Source organism: Epinephelus moara, chromosome 13, assembly GCF_006386435.1.
Source record: "Epinephelus moara isolate mb chromosome 13, YSFRI_EMoa_1.0, whole genome shotgun sequence".
Lineage (NCBI taxonomy): Eukaryota > Metazoa > Chordata > Actinopteri > Perciformes > Serranidae > Epinephelus > Epinephelus moara.
The window spans coordinates 23865504-23890773 of NC_065518.1; the positions used below are offsets into that span (position 1 = coordinate 23865504).

At 41.9% G+C, this 25270-nt stretch overlaps 2 protein-coding genes across 2 annotated transcripts; one reads left to right on the top strand and one right to left on the bottom strand.

Moving 5' to 3' along the window:
• The first annotated feature begins 2913 nt into the window (after window positions 1-2913).
• Window positions 2914-5142, top strand: bhlha15 (basic helix-loop-helix family, member a15). Its single transcript, XM_050059964.1, has 2 exons — window positions 2914-3080; window positions 3788-5142. The coding sequence occupies exon 2, from the start codon at window positions 3841-3843 to the stop codon at window positions 4396-4398; it is 558 nt and encodes a 185-aa protein (XP_049915921.1). The 5' UTR covers window positions 2914-3080; window positions 3788-3840; the 3' UTR covers window positions 4399-5142.
• A 146-nt stretch (window positions 5143-5288) lies between these two features.
• On the bottom strand, window positions 5289-23522 carry tecpr1a (tectonin beta-propeller repeat containing 1a). Its single transcript, XM_050059963.1, has 24 exons — window positions 23388-23522; window positions 20573-20812; window positions 19764-19946; window positions 19550-19672; window positions 19339-19458; window positions 18419-18593; window positions 18212-18312; window positions 17776-17877; window positions 17466-17614; window positions 16549-17147; window positions 14130-14275; window positions 13827-13982; window positions 13294-13443; window positions 12933-13090; window positions 12346-12576; window positions 11395-11491; window positions 11119-11198; window positions 10928-10984; window positions 9686-9860; window positions 9240-9375; window positions 9003-9095; window positions 8800-8906; window positions 7694-7813; window positions 5289-7421 (listed from the first exon to the last, which is right to left on the bottom strand). Exons 2-24 carry the CDS (start codon window positions 20795-20797, stop codon window positions 7281-7283), a joined length of 3624 nt encoding a protein of 1207 aa, XP_049915920.1. The 5' UTR covers window positions 20798-20812; window positions 23388-23522; the 3' UTR covers window positions 5289-7280.
• Between the last annotated feature and the right edge of the window lie 1748 nt (window positions 23523-25270).

Here is a 25270-nt window from a genome sequence, read left to right on the forward strand (position 1 = left end):
CCTATATAAATGGTCAGTTGTTATACCCCACTGCCATGACACCACCCTGTCTCTGCTCCTCTATCACAGCAGGATGGGGCAAATAATCCCAACTGCCAACAGTTGTGTTTGGGCCCTCAGGTCAAACAGACCTCACATCACACATTTAAGTGAGGAAGGGGCGTGTGGGTGATTATTCAAATAGGTTCATTATGTTTCTAATGTTCTGCCCTTGTTTGTTTGATAGCTTTGTTTTGGTTACAGTAGTTTGATCTACATTACGCTGTCATTACATGGAAAACAGCAGCGCAGTTTAAAAAGTTTAAAGGAGTTTGACTGGTAAAAAGTAAACACTGAATAACCTTAAATGGGACCTGTTGCTGCTTCTGTACATTCAGCTGTAGCCTGGAGGACTGTATTCAAATTAACCCGTGGAAGGTGATAAGCCACAATGGAAATTATGTTAACTGCTTGGAGTTAAAGCAGTGGACGAGGAACCAAAACGCAGTGTTTTGTTTCTAACTTAACTCAGACTGAGGAATGTATTTACATTCAGCTGAAGAACAGTGAAGAATAAAATACTACACTTAACTTAGGGCCATGTGCTGAAGTATTGTGGTAGAACAGTGTGAAGTGGAGTGATACAACCAAAATATCTTCCACCTTAATTAAATATTGTATAGAGACCAGTTGTGCTCCCCATAAAATATATCCCTAAATATACTCTCTGACATGTCTGTCCTCCAAATGTGCAAATACATTTTGTTTCCTTCATTCTCTGTTAAAGACAAAATTAATATTAATTATTGTGGCTTTTGATGTAATACTACAATGAAACACCATGACGCTAATAGGATGCTATGATGTTCCTATTTTTTCCACACAGCAGTAATAATATTAGGGAAAACACTGATTCACTGCCATTTTACTTTATTTTATTCTGATTATCTGCACAAAAGTAAGTCAAAAGGTACTTTGAGTGGTGCCATTTTACGCTACTCCATTGCCTACTTTTACTCTACTTAATTTCCTAAGGAAATATAGTACTTTATGCACCTCTTGTGGACCACTACAAATATTTCATAGCTCCACCTTGGTGAAATATAACATTAAATTACTGCTTAATGCATCAGTATTAATGATCTGATCTGACAACAGACTGGAGCAATTCTAATTTAACTTATAATGTAACTTTTGTACTTCTAAAAGAACAGTGTGTAAGATTTAGGGGGATTTAGTGGCGTCTAGCTATAAGGATTACAGGGTGCAATCAGACAAAACTTCTCCCAGTTAGGATTCCTTTAGTGTTCACTGTCCAGCAGGTTTTTACCATGAGCTGCCGAATTATCTGCAGAGGTCTCTTCCTCTCCAAAACAAATGGATCCGGTGATTTAAACCCGTAAAAATACTGAATAAAGCAGTTTCAAGATACAAATCAATGTTTCTCCTATGCTGTTTGGCACATCGCAGATGGGCTATTCACCTAGTGCCTGCTGATGTGTGCCCACCTTATTTCTGATCCAGACGTTTAGGAGGTTATTACCAGGAGTTGAATTATCCATAGAGGTTACTTCTTCTCTTAAACAAACACACCTGGTGATTTAAACCAGAAAAAAACACTCAATAAAGCAGGTTTCATGTTTAAAAATATGGGTTTTTGCAATGCTCTCATCACAACCCGGTCTCACTCTTAAGTTATCAAAATCTGGCGCTTGGGCAGTGACTTGCGGCATCAGAACTGTACAAAGCCGTCCTTTCACATCAGTGTGATTCACAGTCAGTCGCCATTATAGTTTAACAGTGCTCAGTGGCATCCGGGAGAAACATGGCAGGACAAGAACGAAAGTTAAGGTGGCAAAAATCCGAGTGGGGTGGGTGGTGAATGGGTCCAACACACACCAACTTACACCTGAGAGGACGGTGTTAACATCCCATAAAATTATAAAACCAAACCCTGTTTTTTTTCCCTAAACCCAACCACTTATTTTTGTTGCCCAATCCCAACCAGTGCATTAGAAAAAGAAAACCATCAATTTGCAGTGTACCAACATGGTGTGTTTAATTTGAAAGAAACACACACAGGGTACCTTGCACGTCATATGTGGACATGGAAAGTCCATGCCTAAACATTGATATATGACAAGGTAGGAGTGAGAATGTGTTGTTCGTCACAGAGGGGCTGCTAACTGCAGAATCTGACGAGAAAACATAAATGGCACTGTCTATTTCCAATGTTTGGTTTGTCCATTCTGGGCTACTGTAGCTCCCTATGTAGATGTAAACAGCTCATTCTAGGGTAACAAAAACACTATGATTCTTATTTTCAGGTCATTACACACTAAAGAAAACATAGTTATCATATCATATTCCATTTCTGCCCACATATTCCCCCAAATCCTACACTCTGGACCTTTAAGAGGACATTTTAGGAAGATTTTTAAGTTTAGTTACAAACTTCACAAATTTAGAAATCATAAAGTTGAAGGCCTAAACATGCATAACAACACTGGCATTAGCAGCATTAGCATTAGCATAGTCAGGTGATTACACACTAAAGAAAACATAGTCATTATATTATAGTCCATTTCTGCTAATATATCCTCCTCAATCCTACACACTGGACCTTTAAGTTCAATTTATAAATGCAAGACTTTAACTATGACTAAAACTATAACTTTCACTCTTGTTCCACCACCTAGGCTAAGAAATAACATGTTCAAAAATGTATTTTATTAATTTCCTTTCTTCTGTGTTGGATATAAACCATTTTTGGACACTGCAGAGTATTAAAAGTTCATGCCTGTTGCAGTGTTGTGACACCATGCAGCAGCAGCCTGTGGGGACATGTGGGCAGAGCGCAGAGCTGGAGGGGAGTGGGCTCGCCCTCTGATTGGCTGAGCAGTGCTACGTGTACATCAGTCAGCTCCAGGTAGCTCGCATGTGACAGTTATCTGCGCGCGTGTGAGTGTGTGTGCTGCTCGGCGACGCTTCGCTGCCCTGTCCGCTCTTTGCTTCATGTGATGGTGCTTTCAAGGACCGGCTGCATGGTGACGGTTTTTCTGTAAACACTCAGGAGGAGGAAAGTTAGTTTAACTTCCAAGGTAAGGCTTTCTTTTTAATTTTATTTTTATTTTTCTAAGTTAAGCTGTTTCATTCACAGTATGGGCTGCTGTGTGAGTATCATTTACTACAGCGAGTGGAGCTGACATTTACATGTTTATCTCATGTCAGTTACAACACTAAAGTAGGTGTGATTACACTTGGGATGCTGAGAGAATACTTTTTATTGTGTGCACTAATCTATGTAAAACAGCTTTATCCTACAGCAGTTTTAACACATTAGCATATTTAATAATATAAAGAAATATTCACTGCTTGTGAACCCTCAACTGAAGCTGAAGCAGAAGTCAGCATAATGACTTACTTCAGGAAGTTCATTCACCAAGAAGATATTTTAAGCTTGACATGTTCTGGTTAAAATGAAGTTAAAGAGCATTGGAGGTGAGTGAGCTGAGAGCTGGCTGGTCTCCGTGTTTTTGTGAGTGTAACCTTGAAATGGGCATTATCGCAGGGCTGTGGGGATAAGAGAGGCGTAGATTAACAGGCCAACATCATGGAGTTTTCACACTGCGAGAGGCTGATTAGATACAACAGGATGCATGGCTGTTTGAATTGGAGAGAGCCTCGGTCAGTAACTGGAGATCACTTGCTGATTGGGAAAAATACTCTGAATTAAAATGCCACCTGTGTGTATTTCAGAAACCCAAGTTTTTCTTCCTTTCTGTAACATTCTCATCTTTTCTTCCAGGCCTGTTGAAGCTGTGAGATCTACTCTGTCCGAGAGGTGAAGGAAGCATCAGGATGAAGTCCAAAGGGAAGGCTGTGAAACCATCCAGGAGGACCTGGTCTGACCCCGAGCCAGAACTAGAACCAGACACAGAACCAGGCTCCAGTGAGCAGGAAGGCTCAGAGGCCTCGGTCCGGATTGGTGGCTCCTGGAGGGGGTCGCTGAGAGGCGGGGATGGCAAGCGTCAAGGAGGTGGAGGCCGGCGGCGCAGACAGCATGGCTCCAGCACCAAGGAACGCAGTGTCCGGCGACTAGAGAGCAACGAGCGGGAACGCCAGCGCATGCACAAACTCAACAACGCCTTTCAAGCATTACGCGAGGCCATCCCACACGTCAAGACCGACAAGAAGCTATCCAAGATCGAGACACTGACCCTGGCAAAGAATTACATCAAGGCCTTAACCACCATTGTGGTGGACATGTCAGGGGCCTCTCTGCCCGCTGGCGGCGTCCCGTCAGAGTCCAGCACTGCCAAGCTGCTCCAGTGCTACCAGCAGCACCTGGAGGAGGAGGGGGAGGATGATCTCACCCAGTACCTCAACCACATGCACAGCTTCAGCCAGGGCAGCTAGCAGTGGCTGCAAGGTGGTTTGGAGAGGCTGTCTCCAAGGCAGAGGGAGGTGTGGGGCGACCTTTAGGGCCAAATCTCAAACAATATCCAGTTCCTCCAGGCGCACTGCTCTGGGATCTGCTCAGAAGTGGTGATCTCTGTAGGAAATGGGTGCTGTTCCAGATCATAGACCTCTGACAATAAACCCATGCTTTTCGACGACTTGCCCTTCATGCAAAATATGCAATGACTTGAGGACCAATCACTTAGCAGACACAAAGACTGCAGACTGGACAGTGAAAAGCCAATGGATCGTCGTAAGACTCATTTGTTATTGTACTCAGAAGGGAAGGGCTAATCTTTCGCCATTCTGTCTCTTTATTTCTCGTCTTGTACGGTTTTAGCCGGGGCAGGAACTTGTTCTCTTTTGTGTTATCTTGTGATCTCCTTGTGTGTTTTCTGTTGAGAAACCTGCTGAGCGTAGCCTCTAGTCATAACTGTCACATCCAGGAAGAACAGAAAGGCAAGCAACTGGGCCTAAATATTGAAATGTTGGAAGGTGGAAAGTGTGTTTGCTCATTTGCTCATGACGACAATCTGCAACACTTGTCTTCTAACAGGTTGTGCGCCTGTTAGCTGGAAGGCACAGATGATGTTTGAAGTGTGTGTTGTTTGACTTTTTGTTTCTGGAGGCAGGACGTTGTAGTGAAAAAAAGATCAGGAGGAACTATTGGGGGAGTTATTATCAATAAACACATTTATTTATTGACAAGGACTGTTACTCTGACCATGCACAACACTTGAGAAATGTACTTCACAATGTGGAAAGTGCTGATGTGTCGCACGCTACAGTAACACAGCATGATGTTAGTTATTCACAGATAATACAGACAGATCTCTGTACACTTCAACATCTCCACAGGCTGCATCATATATAGACAGTACATATAATATGGAGCCGTTAACATAATTTAATGCCTGAACGGATGCAATTTATCAGTGGGTTTTTGAATATTTATTTCTGGAAAATTTGTCAAATATACAAATACTTATCCACCTTAATATTTTACCACTGAAGCAACCAGTGTACTTATTGTATAATATTAATATCTTACAGATTTATAACAAAATATATGTATATTTTTAAACGTTTTCTTCTCATTGCTCAGTTATTCTACCACCAACTAAGGAAGTAGACGACATGCAAATGCAAACATTCTCCTGAGAAAGAGGAAGGTTCAGTTTTAGCATTTCAACCACAAGACTTTTACAAGTAATCCACACTTTTCCTAACCATTGCACAAACTCCATGATAACCACATAATAAGGATAATATAATAATAATGATTTTAGAAAACAATCTTTATAAAACATCAGTCAACTGTTTTGACAAGGCAAGCAGCAACCACCAGGGGTAAAGAAAGCCAGTGTAGGTCGTTTTAGCTGCTACATGCGGGCTTCAATACGACGGCAACAAAAAAATGCATTGAAGTCAATGGGGAAACCTTCAAATTTCCTTGAAAAAAACAAAGGTTTTTTTTTTTAATTCACAAGAAGTTAGAGTCTCAGTTGCATCAGTAAAACAGACGAAAGCTTACAGAGAAGTTTTGGGGTGCTTGCCTTGATCTACAGATGTCTCAGCCTATCATACTCTGGTTGCCTCAGCCTCACACAGGTTCTACCACATCACCCTGAATTGGATTATCTGGCTCCAAACGACTGGCAGGATTGTTGCACGCATTAAACCCAATATTAGGCTTCAAAAATTCCCTTCAGTACCCTGTGACATTAGAAACCAATGGGGGATACACAGATGTGCATCATGTTGTTCTGCAGTCTTTGGTATGAAATTACAGAGATGTGTCAGATTAGCAAAAATTAGAAGCGGCCCATCCTGCCAGCTCTATCCTGTTATCATTTTCTTCTGTTCCCAGTAATCAGGATTTACTCTGCTGGAACATGTGTAGTCTTGCAAAGCCAGACCTGTCAAACACTGTGCAATTTCTAGAGAAAGCACTAAAGGAAAAAAAAAAAAAAAGGGTATTTGTATTTCTTTAAACGAAACATACTCGTCTTGGGTGGCACTGAGCCCAGAGGCAGCAACAGTGCGCTTACAAAATAATGATTGACGGAACTTTTTTTTAGTGGAACTTTTGCTTAAAAGACATTAGTGTGTCGGTTGCTTGCTCGGAGGTTATTATTTCTTGCACAGCACTAAAATGAAATGTGAAGATAGGTCTGGCTATGCGAGACTAGTTTCACGTAGCGACCTGGATTTTGAAAATGGTAAGACGCAGGAAGTGTTTTACTGTTTGAAATAGGTGGCCAATGAGCCATTAACAATATGTTGCCTGCTGGCTAATAATAACAGCGGTTTTTTTTTTTTTTTAATTTTTGTATATAATACCAGCCTGAGAGTTCAGCAGCTAAGTAACTGTAATTTAAGTACACAAATTTTCCCCTTAAAAAAACCCCAAGCAACTCATAAAAACATCATTGTTCCACGTTCATCTTGACCTTACATGAGGTACTATATGCACAGACACCACACAAACCAACAGAAACATCACAGTCTGGTGAATAAATAAGGAAAAAATGCATTAAGACCATCGAGTTCAGTGTCAGTGACCACAGACAAACAGCAAAGACGGACAGAAATGCCTGTACAGCTTGGTAAAAACATTCGGGTCAAGAGATTAAAAATTGTCCTCAGAGAAAAGGAGACAGAAGCAGCTCAGCTATAAGACTGTTAACTGAGCTCTAGAGTTTAGATCTGAAATATCGCTGCTACTTCAGTGTTTAAATTAGAAGTACTTTTAAATACATACTACAAAGTACATATAACTACAAAGATCGTATAGTTTAGGATGGCTATGTGCAGTATGTGCGTGTTTATATGTGTTTCTAGCATCCCACAACATTGCCGTTGACCTCCGTGGTCCTGACAGGGAGCGGGCTCTGAGAGGGTGGGGCTGTCAGAGAGGGAAGACGGATGCGGGGCGGCTCCATGGAGTTCCCTCTCACTGTGATGTGGTCCCATCCACCCTGAAAGACAGAAAGAGAAAGACATCAGTGTGTTTAATGCAAGTTAACATATTTGGATTTAAGCATAAAAAAGGACTGAACAGCCCCCTAAAGCACAATCCACAGTCCAAACTATTATACTTTAAGTTTATAGTGTAGAACATCTCCTTTATATCCAATACAAAGGCCTACATCAGGTATAATAAAATATTTAAGACTTATGCAAATTAAATTCAAGACTGTTTGATACCCTAACAGCACTCTCACAGAGTTTAATTTCTATGGTGTCTTACCCCGATGCCGTAGTCCCATGACTGTCCTTTAGGCTCCAGAGGTTGGACTCCGAGTCGATGGCACACTGTTCCACAGCTCAGACTCTGGCTGCCCTGCACCTTGTCTGCTATGATCCAAACCTACCCCACAACAATAAAACAAAACCAGAATTACCACCTCACGGTTCTGTGTCTCCAGCAACCAGTCAAATTGTAGCTTACAACTATTTCTGTCTAGACTTGTAAGACCTTGACATAGTTTATTAGAGTATTAAAGGAATACTTCACCCACAAAATGACCTTTTGTAAATCAATTAGTCATGCCGTGCTGCGTTGAATTTGTGAAGAAAACTTTGTTCTTGTCACATGCCTCCACGGAAAATGCCAATCATTGATTTATTGATTGATTGGGGACCACATTTAATAGCAGCAAAACTACATCAAAACATCTGTTTACAGACTTGTGCAGTATAACCCAAGAATCATTTATCCAGTTGTATGCTCTGTACTCCCCATACACGTGTATTTTAGCTAAAACCTTACTATTTAAACCTGAACTGAAAGTGAAACTTAGCTCTAAACTAGACACCAGTACTATGTTTTTTTAGTGAAATATTAAATGTATGAAAATGGGACAGAGAGAGACAGATGGACAGACAACCCGGAAACATAATGCCACAGCTGTCACCAGTTTGGAGCCATAAAAATCAAACACACAACATGCACAGATTGTTTATAACCTCATGCGCTGACACATACTTTTTAAAATATATTCATTTTTTAAAAAATTATTCTGATTCATTTATCACAGCAGCATACTTTCATGTTAGAAGTTTCAAATAATACAAAGGCAACTCACTGTCAACTCTGACCTTCAATGCCCCCTTCAAAAATCTATAAATAAATAAACAGCCCACAGCATGCTCATGTTTGCCAACCCAGTTTTTCAATGATGCTTCATACAACAAAGAATACCCATCAGGACAAAAAGACTCATTACTGCGGATATATCGAATTGAACGACTATTATATCTATCATTTAATTCAGAGTAGACAGTAACAAAAGTGAAAAAACAAAACAAAACAAAAAACAAAACAACAGTGAAAAAAGTTGTCCTGGTACTGACCTGGTCCAGAGGCCCTACAGAGACCTTGCGCACATTATTAGAGATGTGTTCCCAGGAGGAGCCCTGAGGGTAGCTGGGGGTCACACCCTGCCGATACCACAGGTTACCTGGATGCAAATATAGAAACATTAATGTCAGGCATCTATTTATGAAATTAGTGTTTGCACAAAGGTGAGCTGTAAATACAAATGCAATCGCTTTACCATTTTCATCTACAGTGCAGACTGATGTTCTCCCAACAGACACCTGCTTCAACTTCTGTTTGGCCGGGGACGGGATGTGGTACCAACAGTCTCCTGCAGAGGGAGACAATATATTACACTGTGTATGTGAAAATCTTTGCAGCATCAGAAGCTGACAAGTTGTGTTTCCCTAACTCTTATGTTTTAGATTCAAATCTGACAGTGGCATATTTCACATTCTCTGCTCCTCCCACTGACCTGCTGGGCTCTGTGGAGAGACAGATCCCCTGTAAAAGGCAGAACCATCCTTGGCGATGGCCCAAACCTGGCTGGCAGCTCCGATGGAGATGGACTTGAAAGGCTGGTCAGTTCCCACGTGGAGCCACGAGGATCCCTGAGAGACCAACCAAAGGATGTTAGAATAATTACCTCCTAAGTACTCTGCATTAGCTACTTATTAACAGAGTCCTACTGCACTTCTGTCAAGTTATGAATGACAACTGTGTCAGAAAAGCCTCCATTAGGGTTAGAGTAAGGAAAGGATCCCTCACTCTGTCCAAAGCAAGGAAAGACAATGTGCCCATGCTCTGCTCAGTTGCAATGAGAACAGAAAATGGCTGTGAGCGTTGATAGGTGACGCATCGAATGGTGTTAAACCTGTTCATGGGGTGTCTGTGTTTGTACAATTAGTAAATGTGACTCACAGCGGGTGTCAGTGCGGTGACTCCCAGTCTGCAGAGCACGTCTCCCTTGTTGCTGATCGCCCACAGAGGAACGACATCCACACTGCTCTGAGCTGTACAAGGCAGGATGGTCACATCACTCAGTGATATTGGGGGAACTTCTTGCCAGGGTCCTGTGGTGGTCAATTTACATTTCCTGTGCAGGAGGAAAACACAATGCTCACAGCTGCCCTTGACTGCAGTACCTCCAGTTAAGCTATATTAACCCTTTTTAATTCTCAGCCACTAATTTGGTTATTTAATAGCAGTTTAAAAGGGACAGTTCACCCCAAAATCAAAATACATATTTCCCCTCTTACCTGTAGCGCTATTTATCAGTCTAGATTGTTTTGGTTAGGGTTGCAGAGGGTTGGAGATATCGGCCGAAGAGATGTCTGCCTTCTCTTTAACATAATGGAAACTAGATGGCACTTGGCTTGTAGTGCTCAAAGCGCCAAAAATACATTTGAGCAATGTCTCTTTCTGTCTTTTCCAAGTCTTATTTTATGTGTTCTTTTATTGTTACTGGCATTATTTTGTTCTACAATGACCTTCACGTGTCCACACTTTCTTCACTGGCTTTCATCACAAGAGTTAGTTTTTACCAGTTAGTATGGCCAGACTAAAGTGATGTTGATGCTTGATTGATAGAGATTCTCAATGAAACCAAAGACAATTTTCAGTGATAATCAGAAGCCTGCTATGTAAAATGAAGCCTTAATAAAATCTCTTAAAACGCAGCTTTAATTACAGACACAATTTTCAGCAAAGTGAATTCTGCAGTTAAACCTCTAATAAGTTTTAGTGTTCATTTTGTTGTCAGATCAAATGCCACATGCTCTGTTGGTCTTTCAGCAGTCAGTATCTTTGTGTTGAGTTTGGGTCTTTTTGCTCTCAGTATCTCATTTGTAAGCCTTAAAAAGATAAATAACTGGAGAGATGCTCCTTTTTATTGGGTCCTACACCTCTACACCTCTGTCATAAAAAAACTTTGCTAAGTAGTTTGCCTATACATTAATCATTTAATATATTTTCCCACACCATTCCACACTGACCAAAAGATCAACTCCAGTCAGACCTCATTCTCTCTGCTCTGCCTCCTCAGCTTAATCTGACAAAACCTACAAATGTCAAGTCCACTCTCAGACTGCTCTTGGACCTCTGTGTACCTGCTAAGCAAATACACCGTAGAGACTAATATGACAGTGTTGCTTTTTATAGTACCTGGCCCATCGCCTGCGACGCACAAAGTCCTTTATCGTTTTATAGCCATGATATGACCTGCATGGAGAGACGGAAAAGAGGAAGGAAGAATTACAGGAATAAAATAAGTAATTGAAAGTCACCACTATGAGGTTCGCATGGTTTGAAAAAACCCTTGCAGGTGTGTTTGAGGGATGGCAAATGAAACCTACGCTGGAAAATCAGCTGCATATTGCCAGCCTTCTCTGTCTGTTCCCCCGGACACACTGTAGTCGATTGCCCAGTCAGACACCTGGAAACAGCAAACATGGGAAGTGAAACACTGTGAACACATCTGTATTTCTGGCTACACACCTTGTCTGTGATAATTCAAGACCAAATATTTATAGTTTAGTCAGAATGGAAGGATGGTGGGTAATCTGTGCACCACAGGACTGGTTTCAGACCAGCACAGGGCATTCCTACTGTGTATATGTAGCTGTACTTACCCATGCCCACTGAGGGGACGGGGGTTTCATATTTATCTTTGTGCACTCATGTAGTCCTGATGCGTCACTCCACATGTAGCGGTCTGTGGGGAGCCCTCTGAAATGAACCAAACACACTTTAAATGAGTCACAAGTGACTTTATACTTCAAACAATCAGAATAACCTGTACTTCAGCTGAAGTAGTAATGTTTGTGTTTCAATGTTTTAGTGAAAAAACATGACTGTAATAATGCTGCTTATGTAAAAACTCAAAACTTGGAATCTCATCAAACTGCAGTGACAGGTAGTCTAAGAGAGTGGCAGTGCCTTTCATTTAAATGACATGTTTAGTGTAAACAGTAACAACGTGATGTGTAGTCACCGCAATTTCATCACAGTTAAATGTGACAATTTTTCTAGACTCCTGCTGTCTGTGTAGACACAGGCCGCCATGTTAGACTGGAAGATGTAGACAAAGCCCTTATGCTGCCAAAGAAATCACTGCAAATATTTCACCAACGATTCTACTGACAGAAACTAGACAGATGTATTTCAACTCCCTTCTTCAAGGATTTTCCTAAAAAACAATTTGTAGATTCGTACAAAAGTACCTCCTTGCAATCATCACCGAAGACCCACTAGAAGTGTGTGGCGGTGTATTTTTCTGTAGAAAATGCATCTCATGTGACATCAACATACACTCCGCATGTCGACGTAAAAAGGAAGCAGACTGTCTGCTCTGTGTTTGGTTGCTTAGTTACAGAAAATAATACAGAGATGGCGAAAACATCAAAGATTGCTTGGACTGACAACGAGGTGAAACTGTTACTGAATGCAACACAAGAGTATAAAGCTGTCAGGGTGGCAGATAACAGAGTGGGAGTCATTGCAAAGCAAATACAGCGACATATTAGAGTGGTACCGGGGGTATTATCTATCCCCTGGAGCAACACTGAGATTGTTGCCTCTACCTGTTAGTGTAGCCTGTGACGGGGTTCCACCTCTGGTTCTCATAGATGTAGACACTCTTGACATCCACCTGTGTGTAAATGTTATCTGTGCTGCTGGCCAGGCCCTGGAAGAAGCCTCCTCCGTAGCCCCCGGTATGGACCCAGGCAGTGTGGTCGTAGCCAATCCCCCACACTATGCCAACACTGTTACACTCCACCACACGGAGGTGACCTCCAACCTGCCTCCAGAACCTGGAAGGAAAAGATTATTAATAAAGGCTTAGTGATTAAAGGGTGGGTCCATCTGTGTTATTTTCTGGGTTTTTCAAATAAAAGATAAAAAAATAAAACCTACATCAGGTCACATGGGAAAACATTTTTACATTGGGTTGGGGAAATAGCATTTTTATGTTATAACATAGATACTTCAACCAAAATTTAAATGTTTAGATTTGAACACGTAAGGATCACAACTGGGAAGCTAAAGAATTAATGAATTAACGAAAAATAACAGACCTGGCCTTTACAATAAAAAGACAATATGGCCAAAAACAAAGAAAACTTTGGCAGGATATTTGTTCCCCTGCACAAGTGTTGGGTATTCTTACATCTGGTCGCAGGGTGTGGGGTAAGGCATGGCCTCCAGACCAGGAGAGGGCTCACTGACAAAGATGTCCCCTTTACAAGTGATGGACCATATGGCTTGTTTGGAGGGAGGACCCTGGATCCCCCTGGAGTCACAGCACGAGACACTCAACAACGCCAGCTTGAGAGAGAGGGAGGAATGTGAAGGCAGACAGATCGGGTCAGAGAGGGATGGGAGACACAAATGAGACAGAAAGAGGGCAATAAAAAGGGAATGGTAAGGATGTGTGTGTATCTCATACACAAATCTAAATCACTTAGATGACTGGTATGCACCAGGTTGTTTTTCTGAAACTAAAAATGCTGTGCAGTATCCATACGTACCCAATCATGCATCTCTAGCTCTGTGGCTGCTGCTAATCTGATTGGCCACCTCTGTTTAGTCCGCTCTGGAGTGTAGATGGCAAAACTGTGTTTGAAGTCATTTAGCACAGGAACTAGGATGGTGACCTCGTTGATGAAGGCATGAAGGTACTGGAGAGAGAGACAGCAGAAAGGGAGAAAGAGAAAAAAGTACATAGGAGGTAAAAAAAAACATAAAGTCAATAGAGGAAGAAAGAAGAACAGAAAATCAGAAGTGAGTGCAAGAGAGGAACAGCAGTAGTGATTCATTTGAATGACTTGTTCCATTGCCAGAGGTCTCCATTGTGTTTGCAGGTACAGGCATTGTGACAATCTGACCCTGACATTGTCAAAAACAAATACTTTCCTCGAGAAGGCTTATGAAACTGCCACATATTGTATCGACACAATCTAACCCACCCACACACACACCCGCCCACACACACCCGCCCACACACACCCACACACACACACACACACACACACACACACACACACACACACTTTTTCCTCACCTTTTTCTCCTCATAAAAGTTGTAATAGATGAAGAGGATGCCATCCTTGTTGCCCTCTGGTCCTGAGAACTGCTCCAAGGCAAAATGAACATCGATCCACTTGTGTGGCTTCCAGTCTCTCCACCACTGCATGGTTCCCTTCTTCACCCACACAGACTGCATTGTGGGGAAGTGTTCAAGCAGAGGAATAAAGTCACAGACGAGTTAGGTAAGACAGAAAAATGCCACACAAAGACAGACATAGAAATAAATAGAAAAGAGCAAATATCCTGAAGATGGCAGGTCATAGTATACTCCAAGTACCTGTTCTATGGCTTGTTCATAATGTCTGAAATTATCCATCTCTCTTTTGGTCCTCTCACTGAGTTGCTCAAAGATTTGTTTCCGCCAGGCTGCTGTCTGGGCTGGAGTAACAGACAGACTCATGGACTGGACTGACTGGACCAAAGCTGGGAGGGACACAAAGGAAAAATCAATAACAAAATGGACTGACCTAAGTGCACCACAGGTTCCCTGCAGACTCATATGCACTCGTGCTAGCCTTGTCTTCAAAGATAAGATGTTACATGATGTTATTGAATAATTATGTTACACCACATCATGCAGCACACGAGTTGTTGTTTGTGCATAGTTAGAGCTCTCATTTACCTCCAGAACAGCCTAAATTCTTAAAAGCACTGAATCAATTTTAAGTATCTCCTCCAGAGAAAATCAAGTTTTAACTTTGTTAACATGTCCATATTGTGTTTTTTAATATGCTACTAGACATTTCATGAGCGAATAAGAGTCAACAAGCAATGACAGTCTAAAAAACACATGGATTCAGACAGCCTGGGTTTGTTATGTAACAATCCAAAGGAACCAATCTCACCAACTTGAGGGATGGCGCATTCCATAAGATTAACATGATGCTATGGTGAAACAAGAGGGTATAAGAGGAGAAGGCAGGTGTAGCTATGTAACTGTATTTTGCAAGCTAAGTTTCACTTTTACTTTAACTTGTCAGCGCTGGCGATCGGGAACAAGGTTCATCTAACATTTGCAACACATTAATAGCTGTTTCACATGGCTCATGTTATTTATTATTCTTTACAAGCAGAGGTTTATGTATTTGATGAGCAGAGTGAGGGTGAGCAGATACACTCAAGCTGCAGGCAAGTGGCGGTGGGTGGGAGTGGGGGTAATTTGCAAATTTAAAAACTGTTGCATACTAAATGAGGCAAAGGTGTAGAGCTTCATCTAAGCTATTTTAGGCACGAGATTTTTTTCAAGGACGAAACATCTAAATATATAATTCTGATGAACAGAGATGGGATTTAAATGGTAAGTTTTTGACTTGGGCCCCCATTTTCCCATGTTTTTATGTCTTAATGACTGACGTGAATAACAATTTTTCATATTGGTCCTGTATGAAGAAAGAGGACTGCAACCAGCAGCCGCCCAATGCCCAAATGTAACCAGATGGAGCAATCGCACACAGTCACTGTACATAATATAGTTATTTTTTACCACAGACAGGCTCAGACTGTTATTATGAGTGTCTGAAGTGTCTCTTTACCTTTCGATTGATTTGGTCTGTTTGTTATTTTGTCTAAACTGTGCAAATTGTAGTATATTTTGTTGGCACAATTTGGGAATGCAACATGAACCTTTTTTTTTTAAATTTTCCTAATCTTTTAGATAACACTAAATGACGTTATCTGTACTTCAACACAACAAACTATTCCCAGCTCCCCTCTCTCCAACTCTCACTCCACTTTCCAGCATCGTCCTCTACATCTCATGAGATCTAAGAACAAGACTTCAAAACTTAGAAACAATAATGAACAGACCGGATTAAGCAACACACATAATAACAATCTAAGCTTGTCTGTGGCAAAAATAACCACTTTTAATGGACACACAGTGATGGTGCACAGTTGCCCAATCTAATTACATTATGACCATCGCACAGCTCCTGGGTGCAGTCCTCTCTCAATACCGGACCAATTTCAAAAACTGTTGTTAACATCAGTCACTTAGACACAAAAACATGGGAATATAGGGGCCAAGTGGAAAAAAGTAGGGATGGGTCACGATTTTCGAATTTCGAATAGTCGTTTTATTTTTGAAAAATCGATTTTTTAATGCGACTATTACTATTCGCCGTCTTATTTCTCCCCCTATATTTGACATGCAATTCAGCTCCTAACCGCACGAGGGCAGTCTAGGATTGCTACAGCGGTGTGAGATGGGCTACCAGCTAGTTTGATGCTCTTCTACAAACAGGAGAAACATGCAGAGACTACTACTCCGTGAGGAATGTCCGCAGTCATTCGGGCTTTCATAGTCGAGCGCATTTCCGCGTTGTAGTTTCCTGTAAAAATGTCCGTGAAAAATCCCCGCGATGTGAAAAATACATGCCGAGCCGTCACCGGCGTGCGCGCACAAGGCTTGCAGACGTCCGCTTTGAGTCCGCGCGGACCTCCGCGGAGTCCGTTCCGCCGGAGTATGTTCGGGCCTTTAAAGATGAATGGATCTCTGTGTGCGTGGCTCCAGGGGGCGATTATTCGAAAAATTGTCGAATAGTTGCCACGATTTTCGAATAGTGTTTTTGCTTGTGTTGCCCATCCCTAGAAAAAGTCAAAGTTACCCTTTAAGCAATATCAGGAGAGGAACTTTGAACTGAAGAAATGTACAGTCAGCTCATTCCATTACTAGACAGCTGTCTCATTTAACTCACATGAGGCGCTCAAGGAGCAGTTGAACCAGTTGAGTTGGGAGTGACTGTCCACCGAGCAGCCGCCTGCACTGACCCACGCCCACAGAGGGTGCTCATCTGTCCCGTACGAATCCTCCATGGCCAGAGTGTACGTGGCCACTGAAGACAAGCTGCAGGTATCTGCTGAGTCCACCACTGCCCCAGTGGGGGCCTGCTGGGCCTGTGCCTCTTCCAGATCCACGTTACTCCACTGGGGGTCCAGAAGACCTCCCGACTGGCTGGGGGAAATAGCTACACCAGCACATGGGGCTTTGTTCTCTTCTTCTCCTGAGATGGGTTCCTCCTCCAGAACAGCCGGAGCACCCTCTCTTGAGGTCTTTCCTGGTTCTCGGTCGGAGACGAGTTCAGAGATGAAGCTGTCGCTGGTGACTTTAGGGATGCGGGGTTTGGGGGTCTCAGTTGTTTGGTCGGAGTGGTCTGTGGGGGCATCAACAAAGGACTCTGGGGCGGTGGAGGCGACAAGGCCGCTAGCTCCATCTGTTGATCCTTTCTCTGTGTCTGACTCCACATCACTCGCTGCTGACGGAGCACGCACCTCACCACTAAAGTAACATCCAGCACTGTGACATAGAGAGACAAAGAATGACTGAATTTATTTTGTTTTCTTGGCAAACATTTAAAAGTGCATATAGTATGTTGACATAATAACCTGCTTTAAAAATCTACTGTAACTGCTTCCTGAATCTTGCAGTGATTGTAATTTAAGCACACTTGCAAAATAGTTAACTCTAATAACAGCACATAATTCTAACCATGTAATGGCACATGTTTGCTCTGTTATAAAACTGTGACTCTTAGAACTGTATGTGATCTGTGTGGCTCTACTTATGTAATCTGTCTGTATCCATTTGTTTGTCTAAGTGTGTGTGTGTGTCCACCTATGCAGGCTGCTTGCGCTGGCACTGGAGTGGGATCTGTCTCTGTCACGAGGGACGCTGATGACCCTCCAGGTTTTCCCACTCAGTTCACTAGAGGTCACTCCTTGTCGGAAGTACACCGCTCGATCCTCACAGCTGATAGCCAACACCTACACACAAAAAATATAGGTTGACCTTGTTGACCCTGTCCACATCCCATACCTCTGCACTAAAAGCCACGTGGCAATGCTAAAAGTAACCAGCAGGGAGGAGGGTGCTTGATTTGGAAGTTTTTTTACACAGGCTGTGATGTCATATGGCTAGAATTCACCTGATCGTTGAGTCCTACGTTGATCATGATCATTTCTCCCACCATGCTGATCCAGCCAGAGCCACAGGGGTTGTGGGAGTTCACGCCACGTCTGAACCACACCTGGGAAAGCAGGAGAGAGTGGGGAGAAATGTTCTCTTTAGCATGACACACATTTGCTTAAACACTGTGGTTAGAGTGAAAATACACAAGTTTTTTTTATGCTTTATCATAAAATTACACCCTCTAAGCCTTGCTTTCACTATGCAATTCCTTCTGACACCGAGTGCGATCTCCTGGGAAAATTACAGCTTAATTTAAGGCACAAAGGAAGTGCTTAACCATCGCGTAACCAAAACAGGAAGAGGGCTGATAGAGGTTTCACATTTCTTTCTACATGTTTGCAGCAGTATTTTAATCATGCAGTCTGTTATTTACAATTTCAGAATTGTCTTACTTTGTTGTCTTTGGTCAAAGCCCAAACAACGTTGACCCCCACGGCTACATGTGTGACACCCACGTCAGGACTGGGAGAGTCAACCACCGCCCAGGAGGTACCTGACATGCAAAAAAACAACAAAAAAACAACAACATATTCTTACAACAGACTATAAACACAATCACACACAAACCACATCCTCTTTCCACCAGTGAGCCGGTGTACCTTTGGGGCAGTCTCTGCCGATGCCCTCCCTGACAATGAGCTGCCCCTCCCACAGCACCGCCCAGATCAGATCTCCTGGGCCACAGCTGATCTGGACCACCTCCCCGGGGAGAGGAACCTCCTCCCAAAAAGAGCCCTCAGGATTTTGATGATAGATCCCCTCTCTGAACCACACCTGGGGAGAAAAGGGGGGTTAGATAATCAAGAATGATAGCAGGACAGTAAGCCAGGAAAAAAATCTATCTGCATCACGCGATGCAAATACAGTTGTTTATGTGATGTGACAAGACTGCGAGCGTGTGATCTTGCTATGGGCATTAACAAGGTCAAATAAAAATAATACAGACACACAAACACACCCTTAGTATGTGTGTGTAAGCGTGGACTTAACATAAAATCTTAAAATCCAGTAGATACAGTTAAAGCTACAGTTGGTAACATTTATAAAATTAAATTTGTGAGATATTTGGAATATGATTTTTTTCACAGACTACCTCTCAAGTAATGCTGTCAGAACATGGTGACAGTTTCAGCAAATATGACAAAAAGTTATTTTTTACTACCTACAGCTTTAATAAAAGGTTCTATTTTAAAAAGCATGACAAGTTTTATGAGCTGCATGACATCAACGGTTCAGTAATGCAAACTGCAAGTTGTGCTTACATAGTTAATTTGCCTCAATAAACTATGTTGTATTACTGTAGTAAATAACTGACTGATGGTTATTGCTTTATTAAAGTGGCAAACACCAGAAAGTGTGTCGCATTATGCACGAGAGGACAGTTAAATATTGTTTTCCACACTTTCGCTGACTTAATTTGTGCAAATTCTAAACTAATCAAGTACATACATACCTAAGGCTAAGGTGTGTGTGTGTGTGTGTGTGTGTGTGTGTGTGTGTGTGTGTGTGTGAGCTGTACCTTGCCCTGCAGAGACACAGCCCACAGTGACAGCCGACCTCTGGGTTCCTCACTGATCTCCCAGCCTCCACAGCTGATGTCGCTGAAAGGATCTGGTAGAGACGTCTGCTGCGAGGGGATCTGTCAGCACACACACAGGGAGAGAGACGCAAGTGAACAAACTGAAAGCTTGATGCACACACAAACACGCATACCGATCAGTAAAACCCACCTTAGCCCAGGTATCCATGGCTTTGTACCTCCTGTAGCGGAGCCATCGCCTGCGACGGACACAGGAGTTCCACTTCTTGTCTTTGGTGTAGGTGGCGGGGAAGTCTATGGCGTAGGTCCATCCCTGCAGGTACAAACACATCAATCATTAAAACCAGGCAGGAACTGATGCTGAAGGAGGGAGATGCAAGCAAAAGTAATGATTGGACACTCACCCCTTTCTCTGTGGGCTCCCCCTCAAAGTTTTCGTCTGCGTACCAGTCGCCCTCCCACTCCCAGCTGCTGGAGGGAAGCTGGAAGCTGTCCAGAGGTTGGTGTTGCAAACCTGTGACGTCACTCCATTGCCAGCGGTCACTTGGCAGCAAACGCTCTGAGAAACCATCGACAGGATTCCATCGCTGACATAAAAACAGACAGACAGAGGTGACACAGGAGGAGGGTTTTTTCCCCTCATAATCCAAACTAAATGGCTTCCCTACCAATTTCACAGTTCGAAAAATTTGTGCCAAAGAGTAACTGTGGTGACATGGTGAGCCGTACCCTCGACAGGAAGTCACAAAAGCAACCACCGCAGAGTGTTGACCTGACCTGACCTGTGTGAGAACCTGATGGTCCAAAATATTTGCAACCATTCACAGGAAGCATGACTCTAATCTGTATATTTTCTGCTAACCGAGTTATATATACAGTATACTTTAACTGTGTGTGGTATTTTGCTTAAAAACTGGTTCAACATGCTTCTAATGGCTTGTGAAGGCGAGCAGCTGACAGTGTGATTGACTTTGCAACAGAGGAAGTGGGACACTGCTGTATGAGGATGTTGTCCTTTCACAGTCACTCACTCACTCACTCATAACACAAGTTCAAGGGGAACTCCACGTTTTCGATTTCACTCAGGATACTTTGTGCGGGAAAACAAGGATCTAAAGGCATTTTTAACTTGCATTGTGAGATTAAAAATACCCTGGCTTCCCTCTGTTGTGTATTTTTAACTTTAATTTAATTTTTTCTAGATGAGACCCACTTGATTCTCGTAGGTCTCCTCCTGGTAGCGGACCGACAGGTCAGAAGCGTGGACGTTCAGGTAGATGCTGTTGTCGCAGGCGATGCCCCAGCAGCACTGATGAGCTGCCGTCACCCGCTTGAACTCCATCTGGGCATCACGGCACTGCTCCCACACCTGCCCCGCCGTGGACAGGCTGTAGACCCGCCCGTACACATCCACGGCCCACAGCAGGGAGACAGGCATGGTTGCACCGGGAACCTGGAGAGCAAGATGAAGAGAGTGGGGGAATGAAGGAAATGTAGCTTTTAAGTTGCATTATATTGTTTCCCTTGAATGAATGACAATATTGGGCATCTGTGACAGGATGTGAATTATTTTATACGCATTTACAAACAACAGCAACATTGAAAGCTTTGTGATACTGCCTTAAAGTTCAAAGGGTTTAATAAACGCTTGCTATAATGGACCCAATGGTGGGGTCAGCATGGTTAGGAATGTTCAGGGGAAGAGACGGGCAGAGGGCACCAAATATATTTACATGGGCCAGAAGATAAAATTGGAAGTAGCAATGTTATGATGAAGAAAATTAAGTGACAGGATGACATTTCATTCTGTTATAAAATAACATACAAAGAAACATACACTTGGAGTGTGAACACAATTAAGTGTTAGGAGGAGAAAATATCATAGCAAAATGAATGACCCTGCAACCCAAAGAGCCAGGACAGGTGGTGAGCCAGCATGAACAATATCAGGACCCTGACACTGAAGCTGATATTGCTAATTTCATTATTTCACCTGGGGCGGGGCAATATATCGACATTGTGATATCAGACTAGATATCGCCTTAGATTTAGGATTCTGTAAGTGTTGTCTTTTCCTGGTTTTAAAGCCTGCATTACAGTAAAGTGATGTAATTTTCTGAACCTACCAGACTGCTCTAGCTGTTCTATTATTTGCATTTATCCACTTAGTCATTATATCCACATTACCGATGATTATTTAACTAAAATCTCATTGTGTAAGTATTTTGTGAAAGCACCAATAGTCAACCCTACAATATAGCCACAATATTGATCGAGGGATTTGTTAAAAAATATTGTGATACTGGATTTTTCCCATATTGCCCAGGTCTAATTTCTCCTGTGCTTTCCCCACTGACATGTCAAAGTGTCCTCTGTGGCATTTTGTCCAGCAACTTCATTTGTCTTTCATTTTAATTTATTTGTACTGGTGGTCATTTGAACTTCTCCTTTATATTGTTATATATTATTGTATATACATTTTTCATTTTACTTTGTTTTTCATTTTTGTTATACACTTTAGTTCAATTTCAGTTAGTTTCCAGAGTGGTTTCCTTTTTTTTAGTAGTTATTTTTAGTGTTAGTTTAGTTTTTATTACTTTCAGTATTAGTTGTCTTTCTTCTTTACAAAAAAAACAAACAAAAAAAACATCATAATACAGGGGTTATTTGTCGAAGGTTAGATTTAAGAAGTTCGGAATATGTAATACAATACAAACACAACACTTTGCTAAGGGAACGGACTTGACACTTGACTAGACATCCCAGTCTCAACAAGCAAATGCACCGATGCCTCCTCATGCTTGTTATGCTGACAAATTTGACCAAATTGACAAAGACTAACACTAAAGACATTTCATGTATATTTTCCTTTTTATTTAAAGGTCCAGTGCCCAGTGTAGGATTTCAGGGTATATATTGGCAGAAATGGTATATAGTATAGTAAGTGTGTTTTCATTAGTGTAACCAGAAAATAATAATTGCTGTGCTTTCATTACCTTAGAGTGGGCCTTTCTATGTATATACAGATAACTAAAATGATTTTTAAAACCTAACTAGTTAACTGTATTTACCTTGGTGTACATTATTATAGATCTATCTGTTCTTTACCTTAATTTGTTCAGCTTTGTAGTCCTTTGGCTGTTATGTCTTTTTCTGTGTAAATACATTGAGTGAAATGTAAAAAACTGAGTCAAATTCCTTGTATGTGTATGCATACTTGGCAAATAAAGCTGATTTGGTTCTGAACTTTTAACCTGTGTGTATATATAGCACAATACATGTACTGTATATGTGGGCTGCCAGTTTAACATGGGTAAATGCATTACCTCTAAAATGCTTAAAATCTCTCTTGGAGCACAGCTGTACACAGTGATCAGGGTCATGTGTTGAGGTGGCACTGATCCATGCTCACTGTGTTTTCATGTTTGTTTACACCACTTCTGCTCCACTTGTCAGGTCTGACCCATTTTATACACCCTGCACAATGTCATCTCAACATCTAAGCCTGCATGGTTAGTGTTAAAATGAAATGAAATGATGGTTAACACAGTTAATGCAAGGGGTTGCTCAAAGCTTGCTGTAAGTAGTCTCCATTTCACAACACTGCGTAACTGGCAGGGATGCTGCTGCTTAAAGGCGTATCCTCTATCACCTACATTCACTATACTGTACACTACAGTCAGCTCACAATGATTATAATAGTTTAAAATAACAGATACATATACGTTTTAAGTACTGACACGGTAAAATAAACATTATGTTTGTTTAAGCGTGACATTTGTTTCTGTTTATCAAGGTAGCTTCATGTTAGCACTGCGCCGACGGCACGAGCTACAAATTAGCCTCATTACCCTGCAGGTGTGAATGAAGGAGCAGTGACATGTAGGCTGTAATGCTCCACACACACGTTCACCGTACAGTAAAAACAGCTTTAGGCTTTAACGACAACACTCAGCTTGCTTTTGGTGCAGGCTTACAGGCTTAGCTCTCTAGAAATAGCGAATTAACAAGAGTTCAAACACACCAACCTCGAGCTTCCTCTCATACACGGGCAAACGGCGCAGCTGGGACGTCACCGCTGTTCATTCAGCAGGTGGAAATGAATGAACAGCTGTCTAAACCATAATGTGCCCAGTACCCTCCGATAATCACATCATAATTTCTCTCCTACGTGAAACAGGAAGTGGCCGCTGTTTCTTCGTTCCTATTGGCTGTTTCCGCGGCAGTATGTGTTTGCAGCTTTAAGCTCCAGCAGGGGGCGCTGCTGGCTCATCCATGAGGCGTGTTCACTCAGGTACTGCACTGAAGGACAATTTTTAGGTACTTGAACTTTACTTGAGTATTCCAGCTCACAGTACTTTATACTTTTTATTCCACTACATTTGTCTGACAGCTGTAGTTGTTTGATTTTACATACAAACACATTTATATACACTTTTGTTTCTACTCCCATTTTCACAGGTTTGAGTTCGAGATCAAAGCTTATTTTCATGCACTCAATAGATATGTTTCTCTCAAATTTGGGTCACAAAGTTATTTAAAATCCATGTCCGTGAGCACTTCTCCTTTTCCAAGATAATGCATCAATCTGATAGGTGTGGCATATCTGTCTCTGATGTTGTTTTCTTGAACTTGGCAGTACATCCAACCAGCCTCACAACCACACAAGTCAGTTACAATAATGAAGTGAACTTCTCTGAGATGGTTTCTGATAGTTTGTGCAAAAATTCTTCGGTTGTGCAAACCAATTGTTGCATCAGCTGTTAGGGTGACTAGTGTCAGTTGATCTTGCAGGCTAAGACGCTGTTTGTGGAAATCAGTGTGGTCTGTGGTTGTCAAGCCGGTTGGATGTACTATCAAATTCAAGGAAACAACATTGGAGATGGCTTATGGTCAAGAAATGAGCATTCAGTTCACTGGCAGCAGCTCCACTGGGGACATTCCTGCAGTCAGCATGACAATGGCATGCTGACCTAAACCTGTGAAAGATGGGAGCAGAGATAAAAGTGTTATGTTTACATTTCTGTTTAGTATAGATGAGATCACCAGTAAAGATGATGAAGTTGTAATTTACCCTGAAACAAAACTAAGAGGAGAAAAATCTGAATCTGATTAATTTCCAATTAGATTACAAGAAATTTGTTTTGTTTTATTGGTGCACTATACTACAGGAGTAATGCTGCTGAGGCTGTTTCCTAGGAGAACAATAGCTGATGAGACAGGGGCGGACCAGTTAAACTCAAAGGGAGAAAAATCAGCTAGCCTCCTCTCTAACTGTCTGTGCTCCAGGTCAACATGTGTGTTATCGGAAGACACTGCAAAAGAAAATGTTTTACCTAATAGTTTTATCTTATCCTAATATGTCCCTCCTGTAGACTAAGTATATTCCTGTTGTTCTGTGTGAAATTTCCTCAGTGCTGAGACAAACTAGTTTACACTGATTAACAGATACCTGTGTGTAAGTTCTCTGAGTACTCAGATTATATCTTTCATTAGACAGTCAAGGAATTCCTGAATTCAATTCAGCTTTGTTGTCACTCAGATGTCTTCATTAGCCCACCGCCCTTTGTTTAAACTTTGCTCTGAATCTTGATCTTCAGAGAGAATTCTGCAGCTTTGTTGTGACCTCCTGTCTTTACTAAGCAGTAAATAAAAACCCATCTGACCCAGCCACTGAATAAGACCTGAAGGATTGTTGTTTTCTTCCTCAACATATATTAGTGTCAAGTGTGCTGTGGTAAATCAGAGTGCAGTCAGTGCTCGGTATGTGGTCATGATAACAAGTTGCTCCTGTTCAGCTTGTTAAATGTGAAATGTGAAATAAAAAGTTCAGATTTTGCAGCATCGCTAGAAAATGAAACGTTCATATGTGTACTTGTGAGGTGCATCTGATGTAGGCACTCCTTCCTCA